This window comes from Aethalodelphis obliquidens, unplaced genomic scaffold, assembly GCF_003676395.1.
Source record: "Aethalodelphis obliquidens isolate GAN/ISIS:26980383/991018 unplaced genomic scaffold, ASM367639v1 scaffold53, whole genome shotgun sequence".
NCBI classification, from domain to species: Eukaryota; Metazoa; Chordata; class Mammalia; order Artiodactyla; family Delphinidae; genus Aethalodelphis; species Aethalodelphis obliquidens.
The window spans coordinates 856,813-879,077 of record NW_020837997.1 but is presented as its reverse complement, the minus strand read 5'-3'; the positions used below and the strand labels follow the sequence as shown (position 1 = coordinate 879,077).

General features: G+C 54.6%; 1 protein-coding gene across 9 annotated transcripts in view; it reads left to right on the top strand.

Annotated features, from left to right (window-relative positions):
* Positions 1–22,265, top strand: part of BRD4 (bromodomain containing 4) — an 83,248-nt gene that overhangs the window by 55,238 nt on the left and 5,745 nt on the right. For 7 of the 9 annotated variants that reach the window (XM_027084485.1, XM_027084486.1, XM_027084484.1 and 4 more), the window contains 9 exons: positions 410–775; positions 1,660–1,788; positions 7,362–7,571; positions 8,314–8,513; positions 8,859–9,154; positions 10,265–10,375; positions 19,576–19,628; positions 19,763–20,126; positions 20,751–21,344. In XM_027084485.1, coding sequence (XP_026940286.1) covers positions 410–775; positions 1,660–1,788; positions 7,362–7,571; positions 8,314–8,513; positions 8,859–9,154; positions 10,265–10,375; positions 19,576–19,628; positions 19,763–20,126; positions 20,751–21,344 — 2,323 coding nt within the window. Of the gene's footprint in view, positions 1–409; positions 776–1,659; positions 1,789–7,361; positions 7,572–8,313; positions 8,514–8,819; positions 9,155–10,264; positions 10,376–19,575; positions 19,629–19,762; positions 20,127–20,750; positions 21,345–22,265 lie in introns of all 9 variants that reach the window. The other 2 variants (XM_027084487.1, XM_027084483.1) reach the window with 2 other exon arrangements.

Below are 22,265 nucleotides of genomic sequence, written 5' to 3'. Positions count from 1 at the left end.
CTGCCCCCCTTCCCATTTCTAATTTAGACTGCATATTTGCAGATGCTGTCTAAATAGTCTCTGAAATGTGCCTCCCATGGGTGGCCAGAGTGACAGAGGTTGGCTGTGGGAGAGGTCCCTGGCATGTAGGAAACTGCTTTCAAAAGTCTCTTTGGCCTCTGGTGAGCAGATCCCACACTTAGTTGTGTGCTTTCTCCTGCCACTGGCAGGGTCCTGTCCCAGCTGCAGAACAGAGTGGTGGGACAGGGTTTCCCTGTCTTCAGTCCTTCACCTGTGGAATTTACCTTTGGGCCCTGTTCCCTGTGAGTGTTGAGACCCTAGAAAGGACCTGGCTTCAGGAGTGACCCTGAGGGCCCGCTGTGCCGGCCGCTGCCTCTGACCGTGCCTATCGCGCCTGTGCTCTCGGCAGACAAAGAAGGGGGTTAAGAGGAAAGCGGACACCACCACCCCCACCACCATCGACCCCATTCACGAGCCACCCTCACTGCCCCCGGAGCCCAAGACCACCAAGCTGGTGGGCCCCCGGCGGGAGAGCAGCCGGCCTGTTAAGCCTCCGAAGAAGGATGTTCCCGACTCGCAGCAGCACCCAGCGCCAGATAAAAGCAGCAAGGTCTCAGAGCAGCTCAAGTGCTGTAGTGGCATTCTCAAGGAGATGTTTGCCAAGAAGCACGCAGCTTACGCCTGGCCTTTCTACAAGCCCGTGGACGTGGAGGCGCTGGGCCTGCATGACTACTGTGACATCATCAAGCACCCCATGGACATGAGCACGATCAAGGTTAGTGGGTGTGCCCCTGGAGCTGGGGAACGGGCTCCCCGGGACAAGAAAGGCCAGCACCTCTGAGGCCTGTCCAAGAGGAGGGCCCAGTCTTACTAGCTGTCTAGGCTCTTCTCACCAGCCCAGGGAAGCCCAGTGCCCCCTGCTGGACATTATGGGGACATCATCTGAGATCATGTGGTCATTTTGGTCACAGACAGCAATGCTGCCCTTTCCCTCATCTGAAGATGAGCCCTTTTGTGGCCTTGAGGCCCAGTGCCCATAGATACCTTCACTCGGTAGATGCTCCTGGAGAGTTTGGGGAGTGGTGACTTTGCCAGGCTCTATGTCATGAAGAAGGCCTTGGTGTCTCTTAGTAAAGGGCACACAAGTGCTGGCATTTTCACTGTAGTATTCTGAGGCCTTTTTGGTTTTGTTTATTTTAAGCCTTTTGGCACTTTTTTCCTTCTGAGAGTGGAGTAAGCCTGCCCAAACGTGGGATGGGCAGAGCAGGGGACATTGCTGTGTTCCTTTTGACCAGCCCTGTCCGATGTCACCAGGACAAGTACAGGCCAAGTCAGAACTGGGCCCAGGCCTCCCTTTGCAGTTCTGGCTTAAGCAGTACCTCTGTGGCTTCTCTGTCCACTTGCCTTTTAGCCAGGCACAGTGGGTGGGTTTGGATGCTAGCAGGGCAGTTCCTTGCCCTGAGACTTGGTGTTGGAGTATCTCCTTGTCCACCTGGTGCTGAGAACTGGGGTGATAACCTCTCCCCACTATGGTCTGGGTTAAACCCAGAGCCATTGAGAAGTTGACTTGCTCCTTCCTACAGGCAGCCCTCCTTGCTGCCACCTCCCCATTGGAGTAGGGGCAGCCATGGCTAACCAGGACCCGTCCTGTCTTTCTAGTCTAAACTGGAGGCCCGTGAGTACCGTGATGCTCAGGAATTTGGTGCCGATGTCCGATTGATGTTCTCCAACTGCTACAAATACAACCCTCCTGACCATGAGGTGGTGGCCATGGCCCGCAAGCTCCAGGTGAGGCTCTGGGGGAGCTCCGGGTGTGGGATCCTGCAGAGGAGCAGGCTGGCTGGGGCCTGGGTGGGCCAGGCCACTATGGGCCTTGGCAGATTTTGTCACTTGCTTTGGTATAATGCCATGTTGCTTTGGAAGAGTGGACTAAAGTCAGGATAACACATAAATTTTACATTAGGATTATTTCCTTATAATTAAAGCAGGGTGGTTGGTTATGGTCTTGGGCATTTTGGATTTTGGGGTGTTCCACTGAAAACCCCCCACCCCCCTGCATTCGGTTGCCCTTGGCTGGAAGAGTGCGTGTCCTGTGCATGGCCCAACCTCTTCTCCAAAACAGACCTGTCTCAAGTCGGCGAGGGACACTCTTGCCAGGTAGACAGTTTGTCACAGTTCTGAGCTGAAGTAACTGCCCAACTGTGGGCATTTCTTCACCAGAGCCTTGAAAGCCTTTGTTTGCCTTCCCGCTCCAGGGCGGCTGCTTCTAGATGTTCTGTGTGGCCATGATGCACTAATGGGTGGGATTCGTAACCCCTTCAAGTTGATTCTGGGTGATGTACGCTGTGGAGTGCACACATGGGTGGAAGGGAGGGGCAGATTACAGCATAAATATGTGAACTAACCCCACTTTTTTCTATTTAAAAAAAAAAAGGAAAAGCATATACCCAAATTTAAACAGAGACATATATTTGGGTAGAACAATGAGGAGTTAAAAATTATGGAGAAAAAAGTCGATATTTAGTACTGTTATAATCTGTTTTATTATTATTTGAAATTACACATAATAAAAATTCCCAGCCTCTTCTCCCCAAGGTCCCACGTTGCACTTCTGCTTTCAGGGTCAAAGCAGACTGTGGGCTGAGCCACCTGCTGTCACAAGGTACAGGTCCAGTCTGCACATCCTGCATCAGGTCCTCTCCTGGCACCTGGGTGGGCCTTTCTCAAACCAGGCTTTCTCAGCCATCTGTGAAATGCTTCCAGAAGCAAGGCTTGCAAAAGGCCTTTAGTGACCTGTGGGTTGGTGTCTATCAGAGGTCACCTGAGCCCTGCTTGCCCACCTGCCTTCCAGCTCTGTTAACTCCACATGTTGTCATGCATTCACCAGCATAGTGTCTCCTATGTCATCATGTTGGAGCCAAGGCATGGTCCTCTTTGTTCTTTCACTGCAGCCTGTCTGGGTTAGCCTTTAGTGCTCTGAAACTCTAGGTGTTTAAAAAAAAAAAAAAACTTACTAGCATGGATCTGGCTATCGTTAAACACACACTCAGACTTGAAGGTTTGTATTTCTACTGGCTGTTTATTAGTTTTATTTTATCTGAGGTTTTTTGTTTAGTTCTGTTTTATGTTTTTGGAAGGGGGACTCTCTTTAATTCAGTGCTATGTTGTCTGCTTTCTTCACAAAGCTTCCTTTTTCAGTATTTACTTTTGCATTTCCCATCCTTGAAGCAGATCAGGGTTTATAACTTTTCTGCAATTCTCATATGTAGCCACTAGGTGGCAGTGGTGCCCAGAGAGAGAGGGGGAGGGAGGGGGAGAGGAGAGAGGAGAGAGGGAGGGAGGCACACCCACCCCCTTTCCCCATTCTCTCTCCCCTTCTCCTCCCTGAGGACTTGGATAGCATTTGCCCAGATTAATACCCATGCCCTTTATTTGCCCTCATGCAAACAGCTAAACCAAAACAAGTTCTCTGTCAGCACCAAAGATCACTATTTTGAGCGACTTTATTTAAAAAGAAGAAAGAAGATATTCTCTGATATATTTTAGCTCTTCGTCTTCCTAATTTTTGTGCCTGTTTTAAGGCTTTTTTTTGTTTCTTTTGCTTTTTTTTCCTTCTGGGAGTGGCATGAGCATGCCCAGACACTGGATTTGCTCATAGCAAGGGCACTGAGATATTTGCCACAAAGCAGCCTCTTTTCTAAACATTGACTCCAGACACCAGGCTGGATGGGACAAGGTCCTTGCTCTCGAGGAGGGTCCACTTCAGGTGGGGGGAGGGGGCAGTGCGCAGTGGGCCACTCAGCACGAGGCTGCCTCTGCCCCCAACTTGCTTTGTCCCTTGCAGGTTGGGTCTCCACGCTGTTGAAAGTAACATGCCAGGAGGCAGGTGGAGGTGCCTGATTCAGCCCAGTTGACGTGGCAGGCCCCCTGTGTGGACTTTTCCTCTAGAAGGCAGTTCCTGTATTTTGTAGCATCTTGAGCTGTGTTTTCTTCTTTCTTTCGAAGCTTTCTAGGATCAGCATGGTTTAGGTGGCAAGATTACCCACTGGGGAGGAGGAGTAACAAAATCCCAGCCCTTGTTTGCCTCAGTAAGAGGTGTTGGGATCTACTGTCTCTTAATTAGGCTGTGCCCAAAGACTGGGATTTACCCAGAAAGTTTTACGGGAAATGATCCACTTTATATTCCTCTTTCAGCCTGTAAATTCTGGGCCTTTAGAAAACCCACATCCCGCCACCTGGCAGCTGTGGTCACAAAGATAGTCAGGAGCCCCTGGGCTCAGGGTCTCCTTGGGAGCCTGAGTGTGGCTTGAGCTGAGGGCTGCTAGCCTAGCTGCTGGGCCCAGAGCTGCTGGTGGTACTGTCCTCTACCCTCTGTTCTATTGTGAAGTGAGGAGTAATTTAGGAAGTTTTGCACCTATGTGGATTACCAGAGTTTTATTTTGAGAGAAAGTGCAAATTCATGGTGGTACGCAATTGTTTTTACGGCAAGGAAAAAAATTAAACTGAGAAAAGTGTGTTGGGGTCCTGCATTAGATCCCAGAGGTAGGAAGCTTGTGAGAGTGTGTTTGTGTATCTGAGTGTTCACTCACGGCCGCATCCCCACCACCTGGCACCTCGTGTGCCTCCACGGCCTACATTGTACTCCCCACCTCTGTGCCCTGGTTTTGCCCAGGTATGGCTAAGCCTCACAGCAGTATCCAGGCATGGCCAAAGAGGGGCCGACTGGGCAACACCTTCTCCTTGGGTCTCCACCTGTGCTCAGCTGCAGGCTGATTTGCCTGGGAGTCTTCGGACACTGCAACCTCCCAGCACCTGAGCATCTCTGTTTCACTAAAGGGGAAGGCGGGAGCTCCCTCCATGAATCTGATGTAGCCCAGAGTAGATGGCCCCGGTCAACATTCCAGCGAGAGGAGATACTTACTCTCTGAAACCAGTGTTCTTTCTGATATTGAGAATTGCGACATGGCTCAGATTCTTGGAGTGGGGTGGAGGTAATGTCACACCAGGCGGAGTAGATGGGTTCATCTGAATATACTGCCAGCTCTGGTGCAGGAGCCCTGAGCCCCTGCTCCCCTGGTGGGTGCTGGTTGTTGGTGTTCACTGCTCCTTTCTGTCACCGTCCTCCCTCATGACATACTTGCCCTGGGTGCATCTCATCGGGTTTTACCATCCTCTTATCTGCCCCCACGCCCCTTTGATCTTTCTTTTGTACCATCCTCCTGGGTGTCTACAGCTATTGTCCTCCTCTCATTCTTAGGTCTCAAGTTCCCCAAAGGCTCTTTGCCACCCCTTGCTGTTTCTACCTTAGCACTTACGGCACTGTACAACTGTTTGTGTTCATCCCTTCAGGACAGGGAGTACATCATTCTTGTTTGCCACAGAACAGGTGCAAGTCTCAGCCACTTGGGAAGGTTTTCTGCAGCAGCCCTTAGCTCATTGGCACACAGGCCCGAGTGTGTTTCCCAGTATGTCCCCCACTTGGGCTGATGCAGGTGGGAGGATGATGGGTCATTCAGCTGGGCACAGCCAGGAGGCAGGCAGCCCACCTGGCTTTTGTCTCATGCTCCTTGCTGTTTGGTCTTGGGGCTTTGGGAGGGCAGGGACCAGAAGCAGCTGGGGAGGGGAAGGAGGGCTTAGGGCAGGTGCCACCCCCATTTCTACAACAGTCACAGCCTGTGGGTCAGGAACAGGGATGTCCTTGTGGTAAGGGTAGAGCTGTCTGGCAGCTGGTGTTGGGGGCTAGGTTCACAGACCAGTGGCACGAGATAGCTTCCACTTGGTAAAGTGTCACCTCCCAGCAGCGCCAAGTGCTTGGCTCTGCTTGCCACCCTTCTCCCTTCTTGGGGTCCTGATGCCCTTACCACCTTCTTAGACACATTTCTCTAAGAGCAGGCCTGGCTCTTTCAGATGCTCATGTGGGTCAGTCATGGACCTGAGCCTGCCCACATCCAGGGCACTGTGAGCAGAGAGGGTCTTGCTCACCTGGTCTGAAGGCCCCCTCTCCCTGGCAGCTTGAGTGATAATGGTATCTGGTCATCCCTCCTGTTTGTCTTCTCTGTTGCTCTCAGATCTGCTCCATGATTTATTTCTGATTAAATTAGAAAGTTTTTGCTTTTCTAGTACTTAAACTGAAAACCACTTGGATAGCAGAGTTCAGGCAGCACCTTGCTGAGAGGAGAACCTGCCTTGGTGGAGGCCGAACCTGAGTAGTCTGGAGGGGAGGGGACAGTACCACAGTTGTGTGGAATGCCTGCCCTGCTGCCCAGGTCACTCATTTCCAGTTTCCTGGGGGCGGGGAAACCTGAAGCTGCATTCCAGAGACATCAGGAGAGTCTTGTAGGGTGGGCTCTGTCAGATACACTCAAGTTTGAAATACCAGCCTTGGAGCTCTACCCCACAGCCCTTCTGGGCCATGCTGCTCTCTCCAACATGGATTCACACTTGAGGAAGGCCCCCCTTCTGTTATGTGAGTTGCTGTGTTAACTGACTTATTCCAGGCTTAAAGCAGGTCTCAAAATCCTACTGGAAAACCAGGTCTCAGGAGCTCCTGGGGTGGGATCCTATGCTCAGTAAGCCCAGGGTCTCTGCTCACGTTGCTTGCACCTCACAAGGCTGGCTGTCTCCCATAGCCTATTCTCAGCATCCCATATCTCGTCTATAACTTTCTCACATTTCTGGTGTACCCTGGAGATGCCTTAGGCAGTGGCATGGCCCTGCTCAGTGTTGTGCCCACTACAGCGAGGACTTGATCTCCTCACTGGCTGTGGGCTCTGTGCTGGGCACACTCCCACCTTGGGACCTTTGTTCCCTCTGGAACTCTAAAACTGCAGACCCCACCCGCTCCCTATGGGAATGTGAACCGTAAGACCCCTGTTCTGTTCACTGTTGTGTCCTGGTGCCCGGCCCACCGTCCGGAAGGCTCCCTTGAGATGTGCTGACTGAATGAGCATCAACCTGATGGGAGCCTCAGAGCACTCTTTCTGTGGGTCCTGTCCGGGCCTGCCATCTGTCAAGGATCCCCAGACTGATGTCCTCATTGGGCTGGCTATCTCCTGTGATGTGAGTCACCTGTCCTTACCTCAGCTGTGTCTCCCAGGGAGTCGGTGCCAGGCCATGTCGGGAGCACCTTTCTCCCCAAAGTGAGATTTGAAAGAGGAGTGTTGAAAGGGTTATCAGGGGGCCCTTGCCAGCCCCTCGCCTTAGTGATAAGGAAGGGGGTCACCATTGACTCAGCCCTCTTTGTTTCCTGTTGAGTCACCCCCAGCAGCCAGGGATAGTGTGACGCTGGGCCACAGTCCAGGCACCCCCAGGGCACCCAGCAGCCCTCATGGGCACAGCTTCCCCCTACCCCTCACCTCCAGGATGTGTTCGAGATGCGCTTTGCCAAGATGCCAGATGAGCCCGAGGAGCCTGTGGTGGCTGTGTCCTCCCCAGCGGTGCCACCGCCCACCAAGGTTGTGGCCCCGCCCTCATCCAGTGACAGCAGCAGCGATAGCTCCTCAGACAGTGACAGCTCCACTGATGACTCCGAGGAGGAGCGAGCCCAACGACTGGCTGAGCTCCAGGAGCAGGTGAGGACACAGGCAGCCCCATTTTCAAACCACAACCCCCCGCCACCCCCTACCTCCCCCCGCCCCAGCATGAGTTCCAGCATGAGCAGAATTCCCACTGGTTCCCTTGTGCCAGGTCAGGTGCATATTGTTCATACTTAAATGTACACTGTGGGTATGGAGATGGGGTGACGTGGCCGTTCCCTGGGCAGAGGTGAGGCTTTTGTATCCTTCTGGTATCTGGAAGAAGGAGGCCGAGTCAGCATATGGTGCGTCTCTTCTGGGGCTTCCAGGATGCTCCTCTCTCTACAAGCTGACCATTAGGCCTTTAGTGCCCACATGTGTCTATGCGCTCTTTTTTTTAATATTTATTTATTTGGCTACGCTGGGTCTAGTTGCTGAGTGCGGGTTCTTTGTTGCGGCATGTGGGTTCTTTTAGTTGCCACGTGCAGGCTCTAGTTCCCTGACCTGGGAATGAACCTGTGCCCCCTGCATTGGGAGCGCAGAGTCTTAACCACTGGACCACCAGGGAAGTCCCTGTCTATGCACTCTTGCCCAGCCTCTTTAGGGATCCTCTTCTTGGAACCAGCATGGTCATGGGGCTTGAGTGGCTCCTCTGACAAGGAGGACACTGGGCCACCCTGGGAGTTCAGGGTCTGGGTGGGCATGGGCACTTTGGATATCTAGTGAGACGGCAGGTCGTGGAGCTGAGGGCCAGAGACCAGGGTGACGGGATTGTTTGTGTTGCTTGTCTGCTCCACAGCTCAAAGCCGTGCACGAGCAGCTTGCAGCCCTTTCACAGCCCCAGCAGAACAAACCAAAGAAAAAGGAGAAAGACAAAAAGGAGAAGAAAAAAGAAAAGCACAAAAAGAAAGAGGAAGTGGAGGAGAATAAGAAAAGCAAAGCCAAGGAACTTCCTCCCAAAAAGACCAAGAAAAATAATACCAGTAACAACAACACAAGGTCTGTGGGTCACCCCTACCCCCACCAGTGCCCCTAGTCCAGATGGGGACAGTGGGGAGGGAGGCTGCCTCTCTGCTCTTTTTTCTGGGATGGGCCTTTGAGGGAGAGAGGATAGCAGGTAGCATGGTGCAGGCGGCAAGACAAACCAGAGCAGCCCCCCAGTTCACCATTTGTGGTCTCAACTGCAGCCATGTGCTCCCAGGAAGGTGCTGCCAGTGCCCCCTGTTTCCTGTGAAGACCACTGGGTGGGGGTGTGGAAGCCTCCCCAAGCCCTAAATGGAGAGATATGTGCCCACCTTCCCCCAGGGACCCATTCTTAATGGTGTCTGCATCACCCCATCGTAGCAAGAAGGAGCCAGCACCCATGAAGAGCAAGCCCCCTCCCACATATGAGTCGGAGGAAGAAGACAAGTGCAAGCCCATGTCGTATGAAGAGAAGCGGCAGCTTAGCCTGGACATCAACAAGCTTCCTGGTGAGAAGCTGGGCCGCGTGGTGCACATCATTCAGTCGCGGGAGCCCTCACTCAAGAACTCCAACCCCGACGAGATCGAGATTGACTTCGAGACCCTGAAGCCATCCACCCTGCGTGAACTGGAGCGCTATGTCACCTCCTGTTTGCGGAAGAAAAGGAAACCTCAAGGTGCCTTTGGGCACCCTGGGGCGGTGGCGGGGGGTGGTGTTCCCAGTCCTGGGTGAGGGAGAGGGCTGGGCAGATGGGCCAGGCTGCTACCCTTGCACCTCTAGTAGTGAGGCCCCTGTTGGCACCTTCAGGTAACTTTGCCTTCCAGTCTCGGCCCTCATTCTCTGCAGGCTTGCTTTCCTTCCGATTATAAAATCTGCATTCTTGACATAGAAACCTCTGAAGGTTTGTGACATCAGACTCAGCCCTAGGCTTATTGGTGCCTTTGTTGATCTCTCTGGCTGCTGGCCATCTGTGGTCCACCTGCACCTAGGTGTCCTAAGCCTTGCTCTGAGCAGCAGCAGCTTTCGTCCTTAGCTTCCTGCCTCTGAGTCTTGCCCAGAAGCCACCCCCCTGCGTCTTTGGGGTCTCTGGGCATGGGGGGTGTGGCTAGGAGGAAAGGCATTAAGTTGGCACTGTGCCTGCCTGCTGTCTTCTCTAGCTTGGTGTGACACCCCCCCTCCCCCACCCCCAGGTCTTCCAAGCAGCTCTTTTGTGTTATCAGTGCCTTGTCTTGGCTCACAGCTTTTGCGTTAGAACCAGTAGGACTTAGGATCCACATCAGGGCTTTGCCCACAGCCTTCATTCCAGCCCGGACTGACTCCTGGGGTCCTTGGCGCACACACACACCCCATCCTCCGCCCAGGGTGCCACACAGTGACACTTGCCTCAGTCTGCACACTGAGGTGCTGGGAGATCCCTTGGGGCTCTTTCCTTGTCTTGTTTTGTCTTTGACTGTCATGTCCCCTTTAGGTCCTCTTTACCCACTGTCAGAAAAGTAGCTGAGGGAGCATAATCACAGCAGTCCCTTGTGTTAGAGAATTCCGTCCTGCCCTGGTCTCTTAATCCTTGATGAACCCTGTAAAAGGGTACTTTGAGAGATTGGAGGGACCTTGAAAGTCCAGTGTAAGCGAAGTGTTTGGCTGGCATGCATGGTAGGCTAGCTGCTTACCATTGGGAAATGTGGGTCTGGCCGGGGTTCGGAAGGATTGCAGCCGGCTGTTAGGAGCAGCCTTCGGGCTCATGGGACTCAGGGCCCTGCCTGACTCTGTCCCTGTTGCTTTATTGCAGCTGAGAAAGTTGATGTGATTGCTGGCTCCTCCAAGATGAAGGGCTTCTCATCCTCAGAGTCGGAGAGCACCAGCGAGTCCAGCTCCTCTGACAGTGAAGACTCTGAAACAGGTTAGGTGTCTAACTTAGAGTCTTGTCGGAATCCTGCCTGTGCTCCATCCTGTGTCCAGGCTACCAGAGACCAGAGATGGCAGTCATAAGAACTTGCTGGGCTCTCCCATCTGTCCATCTACTTGGTCACCATGTTAATCTCTAACTGGGGGCGGGGGTAACCCTGCACCTGCCCCCACACTACCCTCGACCTGGGCTGGGGCAGGGAAGACAGGTAGCCAGGGGTATTGACACTGCAGAGACCTGAGAAAGAAGGGGTGGGAGCAGATGATGGAATTGATCTTAGCTTGAGCCTGCCCAGCCTCACAGTCTTCCGTGTGTCACAGTTGCATGCAACACAGCCCTTTCAGGTGATGTGATTTGGCAGGTGTGGAGCAGCCTGCTTTTGGCCCTGCTGTTCCTGGGGCTTAGGGCACTGCCATCCCCCCCATAGTGTGCTCACTGCTGCATTGGCTACTCCTAACTGCACGCACTTGGACATGCGTGTCCTGTACCTCTAACAGTTCCTTCTCTCCATGCTCCATGGGCGTGCATTTGTATCCACTGGTGCGCCTGAGCAGCAGCTTTGACACGGGAGGTGGGGGCAGGTGGAGATGCTGAGAGCTGTGCCAGTGGTGGGGAAGGGGACCTTTCCTCCAGATATAAGCCCTCCTGGTTATTCTCAGGGGAGCAGATGCTCAGACTGGCCCAGAGGAGAGGCTAGGGAAGAAGCCTGGTGACTAGCCTGTTCTGTGAGGTGGAGCTGGCCTTCTCTGGGTGAGCAGAGTTGTCCCTGGGCAGGTCTAACTCTATCAGCTGAGCAGACAGTCTGTGGACCACCCGCGAGCCTGCCCTGGGACCCTGGGTGTGCCCCTCCAGGCAGGCTGCAATGTGCACATCCACAGTGGGAAACGTGTGTTTGGGCAACGAAGACTCCTGGCATATTCTTTCATGTACCTATTTTATCCCTGATATTTTAACTGGAAATAAATGATAAGCTCCACTTTGGTCACATAAATAATGTGACCTGGTGGTGCCAAGGAAGTTTGAGGATCATTTGCAGCAGTTGGAAAGAGTGAAGCTGCCCTGAGGTGTGTGGGTCCACAGGTCCTCCTGTGGGCTCAGCCTGCCTCTGTCCAGGGAAGCTGGGGATAAGGGGGCCTCGGGGTCTTGTCACTGCTCCTCTTCCCTTTTATAGTAAGGACACCAGGTTTCCCAAGTGTTGGGGGAGGGCTCAGGACTACCTCATTTTCAGTGGGCCAAAGTGACATGAAAGTCATTAAGTATATTCTGTATTTATTGAGCTCCTATTGTATGCAAAGATTGCTGTGAGTAGTTTGCTGGCTGCCTCTTTCTCCATCCTTAACCATTTTTTCTTTCTTCCTAACCAGCTCCCCCTTCCATTGCTTTTTAAAACCTGTCTACCAGCAGGGGGCGCCGCATCTGGTGCTTGCTCAGGCAGAGCTGGCCCCAGGCCAGGGCCCAGTGCCCTTAACAGGGTGAATGGCCATATTCTTGGGCTCAATTAGCATTCCTGGTGGCTGCTGACTTCTCACTTTCAGTGCCAGCCAAGCCTCAGGTTTGTCTTTCCCTCTGGGGTTTTGTACCTCCTGCATTTTCTAGCAGGCTGTTTCTACTAGGGGTTTCATAGCCTTTTCTCCTAAGGATCTGAACAACCAAAGAATACCCCAGAGGTTGAAATTGGCAGCGGACCTGATAGCTAAAACAGCATGGTTTGGCCCCACCCACTGTGGCACCTTAGGGGACCATGACCATCACACCTGATGTCCCCGTTGCGAATCTGTGACTGTGGCCTTTGTCCCTGACTCCTGAGCTTCTGAGCGTCCTACAGCCCGCCTGCTGCCGCCTGCTGTGGAGTGACCATGACGGTATTTCTAGCAGCTCCCTGCTGCTGCCGAGATTTTTTTTTTTTTCCTCCACATTTTTCCCCCTTTTAAAGAAGCTGGAAGGATTGTGCAACAAGTAATCTGAGAGTCCTGGGAACAGCTGTCCTGGCAGGAAGGAGGGCGAGATTTACAGTCTCAGAGCCGCCAGCCTGCAGGCTCCCAGGCTCCGGCAGTCCAGCCCTGGCGGCTCCCTCGGCTGCCTCCAGCTCCTTCCTCTTCCCAGGCACCCTCCCCACCTTGGGTTTTACGAGCCTCTTTTTTGTCTTCGTGGTCCTGACTTTTCCTTTGCCTTCTGTGTGCGCTGGAGAGCTCTGTCGGAGGCCAGCTGAGAGCTTTTACTCTTGGGAGGGACCCACCCTATAGGTTTGTGCCCTGCAGCTCAGATGCTACAGGTTCCAAAGTGGGAGCCTGTGCCCTGGCACCACTGAATGTGGCCATCTGCCACCCCCATCCTGCACAGGAACCTGCACTTGCTCTCCGGGCAGCTCCTCCAGCAGCTGCTCGTGCTGGGTCCATGGAGCTGGGTAGATTTCTCTGACCAGTTACAGGTGGTTCTGCCTTGCGGGGGATGGGGCCTGGTGGGGGGCATTGAAGGTATTTCTCTCGGTGTTTGGGGGCTTAATTGTTTTGCCCTTCTTGTTCTTGTGTTTCCATTTGGATTAGTGCTGAAATTCCTAAGGGCCTATATTTGTCAGTTCTGCCGACACAGCCCTGAGACATGAATCACCAAAAGAAATTGAACCAGAGGCACTAAGTTGGGGCTAGGGCAGTGGTACGTGGACTCCTCTCTGGCCACTGTCCATAGACAAGGATGCTGCTAGCTGCTCAGGACATGGGGGCTGGTCCTTGGGGCAAGGCCGCTTTAGGGAGGCAGTGCGTCCACAGACTGGGGCGGAGGGGGTGTTTCTTTTCCAGCTCTGTCCCAGGCCACTGTGTGTTCCTCCTCCTGTTCAGGAGCATGCAGCACTGCTGGCCAGTCCCACGACATCTTTTGAACCCAGCTGTTACTTGAGTTGTGGTCTTCCACTGAGCTTTGATTCTGGTTAAACTCTGAATCAGCTTGAGGGACAGAAGGTGGTGGTACAAGTGCCACCCTCCCACTGCTCCTGAGCCATCTTAAGCTTTCACCCCATCACATTGCTGATGTCTGGCTCTTCCCAAATGCCACCCACAGATCTTTATGGGCAGGGGTGGCCACACAGTTCCTGTCACTCTCAAGAGCACCCCTGACCTGGGCTGGGACAGGAGTTCAGGGAATTCTCTTGGACTTGATTTTGGTCTTTTAGTTGCGGAGGGAGCACACTTCAGCTATTTTAGTCTCCTGGTTTCCTTTTCCCAGGATCGGAGCATGTGGGTGTTTCTTAATAGCTCCAAGGGGAAAAGGAATGCTTGATGTTTTGGAAAGATTTGAGCTGGAAAGTGCAGACAGAGGCCATGGGGCATTCTTCCCAGACAACCAGCCTCAGCTTCCGACCCCCTGGGGTCCTGGAAGGACTCGGTTCCAGTCCCATCTTGGGGCCTGCTGCTGCCCACTCCAAGGGTGTGACGCACGCTCTTGGGGAGGGGGTAAGTCCCCTGGTGGGGGTGGGGGTAGGAAGAGATCTGGAGGACGGGGCTATAGCCAGTCTGCCTGCACTGCCAGGTGACCCTCACACTCCCACACACACGCAGGGACGGATTTTAGGGCTTCATGGGCGAAGGTGAGCCTTGTGGAATGTGCCTTGAATGAGAGACCGGCCGGTGGGCGGGTTTTTCCCACATGCGCACTTGGAGACCATGGGAGTGCAGTGTTGGTTGCATCTGTGACTCTAACAGAAGCATCTGCTCTGCTATATGGGTGGGAACGAGCCCCACACCCCCTCCCCCATCAAGGGGAGCTGCATTCGATGCCTGGGACAAAGAAGGGACAACTTTCTTTCTCAACCTGTTTTTATTTTTTGTTTTTTTCTTCCTTAACAGTGTATGTAACTGGCTCCTCTTTTTATAATTTTTTTTGGTTTGTTTCTTGCGGTTTATAGGAATGCAGAGGTGAGGCTGTTAGCTAGAGGTCCTGCACTCCATATCTTTCTTAGGGTCTTTTCCTACCTCCACCCAAGCCCTGAGGAAGGGTCAGCATCACCTCCTTGAAATAGACAGGTGCAGAAAAGCAGACCCTGGGGGATAAGATCAGAATCAGTGGGCGCCTAATGCACATGGCATACCAGGCTGGTCTTCAGAAGTGATGGCAAGGAGGACAGGCAGGGTAGCCTCTCAGATGCAAAGACCAGTAAAGGAAACACCAGCATGCACTCGGCACATATGGAACTTGTTACTGGAAGCAGTTCTGTCTAGAAGCATAAACAGCATAAACAGACTCAGGCAGTTCTGGAGACATCCATGCGTGCCAGATCCGAGGCCCTTCTAAGGGAAAGGTGGGTCTGTCCCCACCTGCAGCTGGCCAGGCAGGGGGTGGAACTCCTAGTCTGCGGCTATTCTCTCGTGCCCTGACAGCAAGCAGGGCACAGGAGGCTGGCTTGGTCTGCGGTTCTTCTGTTCTTATGACTTGAACGGTACATTCCACACCATTTCTCTCACACTGGTTTCTCTCTCCCTCTATGTAGGTCCTGCCTAATCATTGGACACGGACTCTTAATAAAACGGTCTTCAGTTCCAGATTCCTTCCCAGCAAGCTATAGCTTAAGTCCATTTTCTTCCGTGAAAGGGACAGGACTCCATCAAGTTATGGAATTCCTCAGAGCCCTGGGCCTGTCCCCTGGGGTGGATTAGTCATGTCCAGCAGCTCACGCCTAGTCCCGCCTCCGGGAAGGCTGCCTGCCTGGCTGCCCGCCCGGGCCTCCTGTGTAAAGACTGCCTGGCTGTCCTGCCCCGCCTCCCTGGTCGTCTGGGGTCCTCTGGGTGGGTGGCATCTCCCAGAGGGTGATGACAGTCCCCCCTGCACACGCATACATGTGGTGCTGCTCCGTGTGCAAGACCCCAACACAAATATGTTTTCTCTCCTCATCCCTCCCTCTTTTTTGGGGACTCTGGATCCTAACTGGTTCCCTCCTGGACCTTGCAATGACGTTAGCCCAGGGAGGATCTCATTCACCCTAAGGAAGAACACTGTAACATCTAGAGCTTCCCCAAGTGAGGAATGGGGCTTTAGAGGCGAGGCCAGCTGGGCCCAAAGGCTCACTGGGGCTGTCCCTCAGCATGCCTTCTCTCTGGTGACCTATAAGGCTCCATTAGCCAGAGGCTGTCACCAGCCACAGCTGATTCACAGCCCCCTGGAGTCCTCCTTTCTGTTTTCATTGTTCCCACTGTTTCTGTTGGGCATTTTCCCAACTTCTTTGGCCTCTTCTCCTAAAGTCACATAGGGAAAGGACTTCCTAAGCTGCCTCCCAATCCCTCCCTTCCCAGGTACTTAGAAGCAGGCTCCAGGAGCTGCCAGGCAGGCCATTAGTGAGGGGCGTCTGGGGAGGAGTGGCCGTGTAGCCAGTTGACCTGGCTCCTCTAGCCCATCATCCATCCTTTCCTTTGGTGGGGGTTGGGATCTGGGCTAGTGGCAAGAAAGGGTTCTTGAAACCCAGAGCACTGGACCAGTCAATCGTGAGGGCATCAGAGCCTTCGGGCCCTGTTCCATGCACATGCAAGTAGTCTCCTAGTCTTCAGTCCCCTAGAGTGATGACAGCTGCTGGGGATGGGGCAGGTCAGGGTGGCCACATAATCCAAGCCCTCTGAGAGGCACTAAATAGGCTTTTTTTCCGCTCTAAAAATAAATGTCGGCCCTTTTTTGGTCATGAATCCAGCATCTCAACAGAAAACTGCCTGACGTGAAAAGTTCCCTAAGGAATAGCATCTGCATTTCAGAGAGCTTTTTTTGTTTTATATATAGTTTGTGTGTACTTCTTCAAGGCCTAACCATCTCCTGGCATCTTGGAGTCTGCCTTCTGCTGGAGCTAGAAGCAGGCTTGAGGAGGTGCAGTTGGCCACCGCCTGTGTGGAAACCCTGGCACTCCTCCCCAGCTCCTTGGGGCCTTGGGCCCAAGCAGCTCTAACTGCCCCAGACTGGCCTTGGCCTTGGGTTCCCGGTTCAGCCTCCCCAGAGCCTCCAGGGCCCTGCAGTGATACTTGGGAGTTCCTAGGCTGCTCCCTGATCCTGTAGCCGGTCAGCTTCCAGTCGAACTCATTCGCCAAACAGACTATTTTGAGCTGCCCTTTGGCCTGTTCCTGATGTGTTCCCAGTACAACTCAGCCTGGCTGGGGTCAGGGAGCTTCATGCCCGGAGATTCCCACAGGACAGTTGGGAAGCTGCTGGTATTGTCATTCTGGGAAGATTCTTCTGTCTTAGAACAAAAGTCAGGCTAGATTCCCACAGTGTCGGCCTGTTTGCCTCCCCACCACTCCTTCCCACTCGTGTGCACATGGGCTGTAGCCACGGGCCAGCTGTCCTGCGTGGTCCTTGCAGCCTCGCTGTCCAGGGATCCCGTCCTTCTTGCCCGTGGGGCTTCCGTCTGGCAGAGAACCTGATCTTTAGATTCAAGCTGTCACCTATGCCCAGTGCCCCAGGAACAGAGCAGAGAGAGCAGAAGCCCACTCACGCCTTGTCGGCAGCCTCCAGCATGCGGACAGTGGGAGGTGCCAGCCGGGCCTGAGGAGTCGCTGTAGGAGGGGTGGGAGGCCTGGGCATCTGCTGGTGCTGAGGCTCCCAGCCGGTTCAGTTGAGGGGCTACGCACCTCTGCCCTTACCTTCTATCCTGTCTCCTTCCCTTGAGTTGTGGGGGAGTGGGGAGAAATCAGTGTTTTAATCAGATTTTACAAAAACGTTTTAATTCTTTGTACAATTACCATCCTATGTAAAGATGAAACTTGTGTTGAGTTCAAGATTTTTATGGAATAAAGATCACACAGTACTTGAGGCCATCTTCATGTAACCCTTTCTAGAGAGTTTTGTGTGGGGGTGTCTTGGGGCTGGTGTGTTGTGAAGTTGTGCACTTCCTGTCTTGTCTTCCTACCAGTAACTCCAGCATGAGGCCCAGGACACGTGAGCCAGATGTGGCTGTCCCAAAGAGGCTCCAGCACCCCTTGGTCCCCACTGCTGGCCCCTTTAGTCCTCTTGTCCTGGTGGTCTGCTGTGCACCTCCCACCTTCTCTCCCACTCTAGGCCTGCCCCTCCCAGCACTTATGTGGAGCCCTGGGATGGTACTCCCAGGGACCTTTCTAAGGCAGCTGAAAGCCACTCCCTGGATCCTTAAGGGCCCCATTGCACTTTTTCCCCTCTAGTTCCCAGATGGGCCTCTGCTCATGGCTGCAGGGAGATGGTGTGGGTTCAGAGCCACTGTCCCTCTTTTGTGATGAAAAAAAGTGTTTCCTCCCAAGGCCATGAGATGACAGGCCACCCCTACCCTGCCCAGCCTTCTCCCCATGACACAGTGGCCTCTCCTGGTCAGACTTGACCCATTGGTCCCCTCCCTCCAAAGGCATGCCAGCATGCAAGCAGCCGCCCCCAGCCTCCCCAGCTGCAGTTTCTGTTACTGGAATCCATGCTGGGAGAGGAGCCCAGCCTGGAGGAATGCTCTGGCCTCTCTCTCCCACTCCCTTGGGTCAGCAGCCTCTGTGTACCATGCTTTATCCCTGTGTGTGTAGGGTCCGCTTGGTCCTGGGCCTCCAGCCTCTCCTTTTCCATCCTGCGGCTGCCAGACACCCTGTGGCCTGCAAATCACCCAGATGGCTCCCTTTTGTATGTGTGACCCTCAAGAGTGTCCTCACCAGCTTTTGTATGTGACCCAAAGAGTTCTGCGCCCTGTATCCTGGCATCTCTCAAGTCTGGGTTTGGGGCTGGGCCTACAGTTCCTGTGTCCCAGGTGTCCCTAGTCGCTGCCATTTGTATGAGACATGTCTGTAGCTGCTGAGTTTTGTGTCACTGTCTTATCACTTGCATGGAATGGTGAGCTTTTGCAGGGCACAAAGTCCCTTCTCATCCCTTTTGGTGACACGTCGCACCAAGGCTGTGCACCTCACAGAAGTTTAGCACGGCCCTCCATGAAGCAGCTTTGGAGCTAGCAGTGGAGCTAGCCCCGCTTTGGGCAAAAGCATGTGTCCTCCAACACCAGCAGCAAGAGCCAACACCCTGGCAAGGAGCTCAGGGAATGCCAGGCAAAGCCATGAGGTGCCTCTCAGTGACAGGAATCTGAAAGGCACCACGGGTCCTACCTCCCACCTGGTGGTTGGTGACTTCATTTCCTAGCCCTTGAGCACTGGCTGGGCTTTCTCTCCTCTGAGGTTTACACCCAGCAGTGTTTGGCAAGGGGCATCCAGCTGGCAAAAGTTCCTTAGCATAAGCTTCTAGAGTGGGGGCAGAGGGAGTCATGCTGGCTCTTGCACACTCCTCACAGAGACAGGCACACCCCAGATTTATCCACACAGTGGTGGCAACAAGCCATTGGCTCCTGAGAAACCGGGACACATACTGCTTTCTCCCTGCAGCACATTGACTGTATCCCAACACAGGAACTTCTCTGAGGCTGGTCTCCTGAGAGGAAGGGGAGTCTGTCCAGTGTCGTCCTCCTCTGCTGGCAATGGCATTGAGTACCTCCCCCATTGGCTCCTGCGTCGTCCAGGGAGGCTGGCTGGCTGGCTGGCTTTTCTCTTCCTCCACAAAGCGCTCATGCTTGTCAGCACTCTCTTCACCTGTCCCATGGCTCTGTGGCCAGGCCTTGGCCCATGCTGGCACCAGTGGTCTTTCTCAGCCCAACTCACGCATCTCTGTTTCGTCTGGGAGGGTGGGAAGGAGCGAGCCTCAGAGGGCAATGCAGTTGGAGGCCACCGAGTTGTTACTTTTTAGCTGTGTGACCAGAGCAAGTCCCTTAACTTCTCTGAGCCTCACTTTGCTAATCTGTAAAATGGACAAGATCATTTCAAACACCATGGTTGTTGCAAGGCAAAGCAGGTTAGGGTGCAGATGCTCAGGTCACTGTAGAGGCTTCTGACCAGCAAATTGGAGGAGAAGTTGGGCAAGGAGGTTTCTTGTAGCTCAGTTCCCAGTGCATTTGGGTGTCATCTTTTAACGGAGCTGGTGGTCCGGAGATTGGCAGGCAGCTTTTCAGGCATGGTCCCTGCTAGGAAAAAGCAGCAGGCAACTGGGTAGGTGGCACCCCACATGTCTTTCCCTCCCCTGTGACCAACTTCCATCCCAGACAGAACCCAGCCACCCTCCCTCTCACTGTCACCGGTCCTTCTCCTGAACTCATCCTCTGTTTTCTCCTTGCTCTGCGTTCAAGGCCAGCTCCCAGTCTTCTCCCCCGTAGGCTCACCACCTTCTCTTTTCCTCCACAGAGATGGCTCCGAAGTCAAAAAAGAAGGGGCACCCCGGGAGGGAGCAGAAGAAGGTATGTGGTTTCGGGGGTGTCCTTTAGCAGGTGAGCAGTGGCCACCTGTCTTTTGGGGCCCTGGAGGGACCCTGTGTCTGACCCAGACGGGTTTGGCCTGCCTGACGTCAGCCTGTCTGTCTGTCTGTCTGCAGCACCATCACCACCACCATCAGCAGATGCAGCAGGCCCCGGCCCCTGTGCCCCAGCAGCCCCCACCGCCTCCCCAGCAGCCCCCACCGCCTCCACCTCCACAGCAGCAGCCCCCACCCCCGCCCCCTCCGCCCTCCATGCCACAGCAGGCAGCCCCTGCGATGAAGTCCTCGCCTCCACCCTTCATCGCCACCCAGGTGCCCGTCCTGGAACCCCAACTCCCAGGCAGTGTCTTCGACCCCATTGGCCACTTCACCCAGCCCATCCTGCACCTGCCGCAGCCCGAGCTGCCCCCTCACCTGCCCCAGCCTCCCGAGCACAGCACTCCGCCTCATCTCAACCAGCACTCGGTGGTCTCTCCTCCAGGTGAGCTGCAACCACACCCGCAACAGTGTGGGGAGGTTCCCTTCCCACCCTGGTCTTACCACAGTGACAGGGCACTCTGGGCGACCTGCAGAACCCCTCTTAACCTCAGTTGTCTCTAAGGGGAGGTTAGCAGCTTCCCGGGGCCATTATGGAAATTACACGAGAGGCCCCAGAACAGGCCTTGCACAGAGAGAGAGTGCTTTGGGTACAGAAGACACTGATTCAGATCTTCTGCTGGGCCAGGCGTGGTGTGAGATGGAAAAATATGTGATCCTCTGTAGCTCCCAGTCAGGGATAGGGGTTTGAGAGGGCGCACAGCCTCAGCCGAGAGCGGACACACCTGTGGGAATCAGGAAAGACTTGCTCTGAGACCTGAAGGGCAAGTGCAGCAGTTGGAGGGAAGGGAAGGGAGGAGAGTTGGGGGCGTGGAGCACGGGGCAAGATGGTGAGGGGCCGGATCCTGTAGACCTCCCTGGATGCTGTCCTTATTCTGGAGCTTTTGGGAAACCAAGGATGGTGGAGAGGTTGCCAGTTGGAGGGAGACAAGTAGGAGGTCAGGATGGAGGAGACCCCGGGGGCCACGGGGTGTGTGAGCCTCACCACCCTGCTACTGTGTCCTTCCAGCTTTGCACAACGCACTGCCTCAACAGCCATCACGGCCCAGTAACCGAGCTGCCGCCCTCCCCCCCAAGGCTGCCCGTCCCCCGGCCGTATCACCCGCCCTGGCCCAGCCTCCCCTACTCCCGCAGCCCCCCATGGCTCAGCCCCCCCAAGTGCTGCTGCAGGAGGATGAAGATCCGCCTGCCCCACCCCTCACCTCCATGCAGATGCAGCTCTATTTGCAGCAGCTGCAGAAGGTGCAGCCCCCCACACCACTACTCCCTTCCGTGAAGGTGCAGTCCCAGCCCCCGCCCCCTCTGCCCCCACCTCCCCACCCCTCAGTGCAGCAGCAGCTACAACAGCAGCAGCAGCCACCTCCGCCACCGCCCCAGCCACAGCCGCCACCCCAGCAGCAGCACCAGCCCCCGCCACGGCCTGTGCATATGCAGCCCATGCAGTTCCCCACCCATATCCAGCAGCCCCCACCGCCCCCAGGCCAGCAGCCCCCCCACCCACCCACGGGCCAGCAGCCACCCCCGCCGCAGCCCGCCAAGCCTCAGCAAGTCATCCAGCATCACCCTTCACCCCGGCACCACAAGTCAGACCCCTACTCAACTGGTAAGTGTCCCCCCACCAGCACTACCGTCCTGCCCCTGGGTTCTGGGGAGGCTGGCGCTAGGTCTAGAGTTTGGTCCTCAAGAAGCCAGAAGGGTCAGTTTGTGCTGCAGGCTGAGATGGGCTCAAAGCTGAGCCTCGAAGGCTCTGGGTTGGTTGGAGAGAGGCAGCTGAAAGGGGGCGATGATACTTGATGCAGTGTTTTAATCAGGTGTCCATCTTGCGTGCAAGCCGAGATGACAGATTAAGGCCCCAGTGGGCCATTTTCTTGGAACTCACAGTCAAGTGCATTAACAGTGCATTGTGATACCTGCTAGGTGAGGAGGCCAGAAGCCCAGGGGAGGCACCTGCTCCGCCTCTGGGGATTGGGGCAGGCTTCTTGGAGGAGGTGACCAGAGGATGAGCAGGAGTTAGCTTAACAAACAGTGGGGTGTGAGGTCCAGGCAGAGCCATGAGCAGGTCGGGGCAGTGTGGTCTGTTTGGGACCCTATGGAAACAGGTGCTCGGCTTTTGGTGTTAGGAGGCCCCCCTGGTGGAGCTGGGAGGGAGAATTAGGCTGAAGCTCACAGGTAGCTCACGACTCACCCAGGAATCATTGCTGTCTCCTGCTCTCAGTCTCCAGCCTGATCTAGGCTGCCATTTTCCAGTCAACAGCATTGGGCAGGCCATGTCCTCTTGCTTTTCCTGGGCACTTGTTTTCTAGGTGTCTCTGACCAAAATGTTTTGGCTGACCACGGTGGGGCAGTGTTCTAGTAGATGCCTCATGGTGTGGTGACACATTGACGTTCCTGGACTTGGCATGTAGATCATGCAGCCTGGGTGGGGGGTGGGGGGTGGTATCCGTGAGTGCCGCCTACAAATTGAATGAAGCTGTTGACTTTAGGCTGTGACTGCTCCTAAACCCAGCAAAAGCTGCCAGGTGCC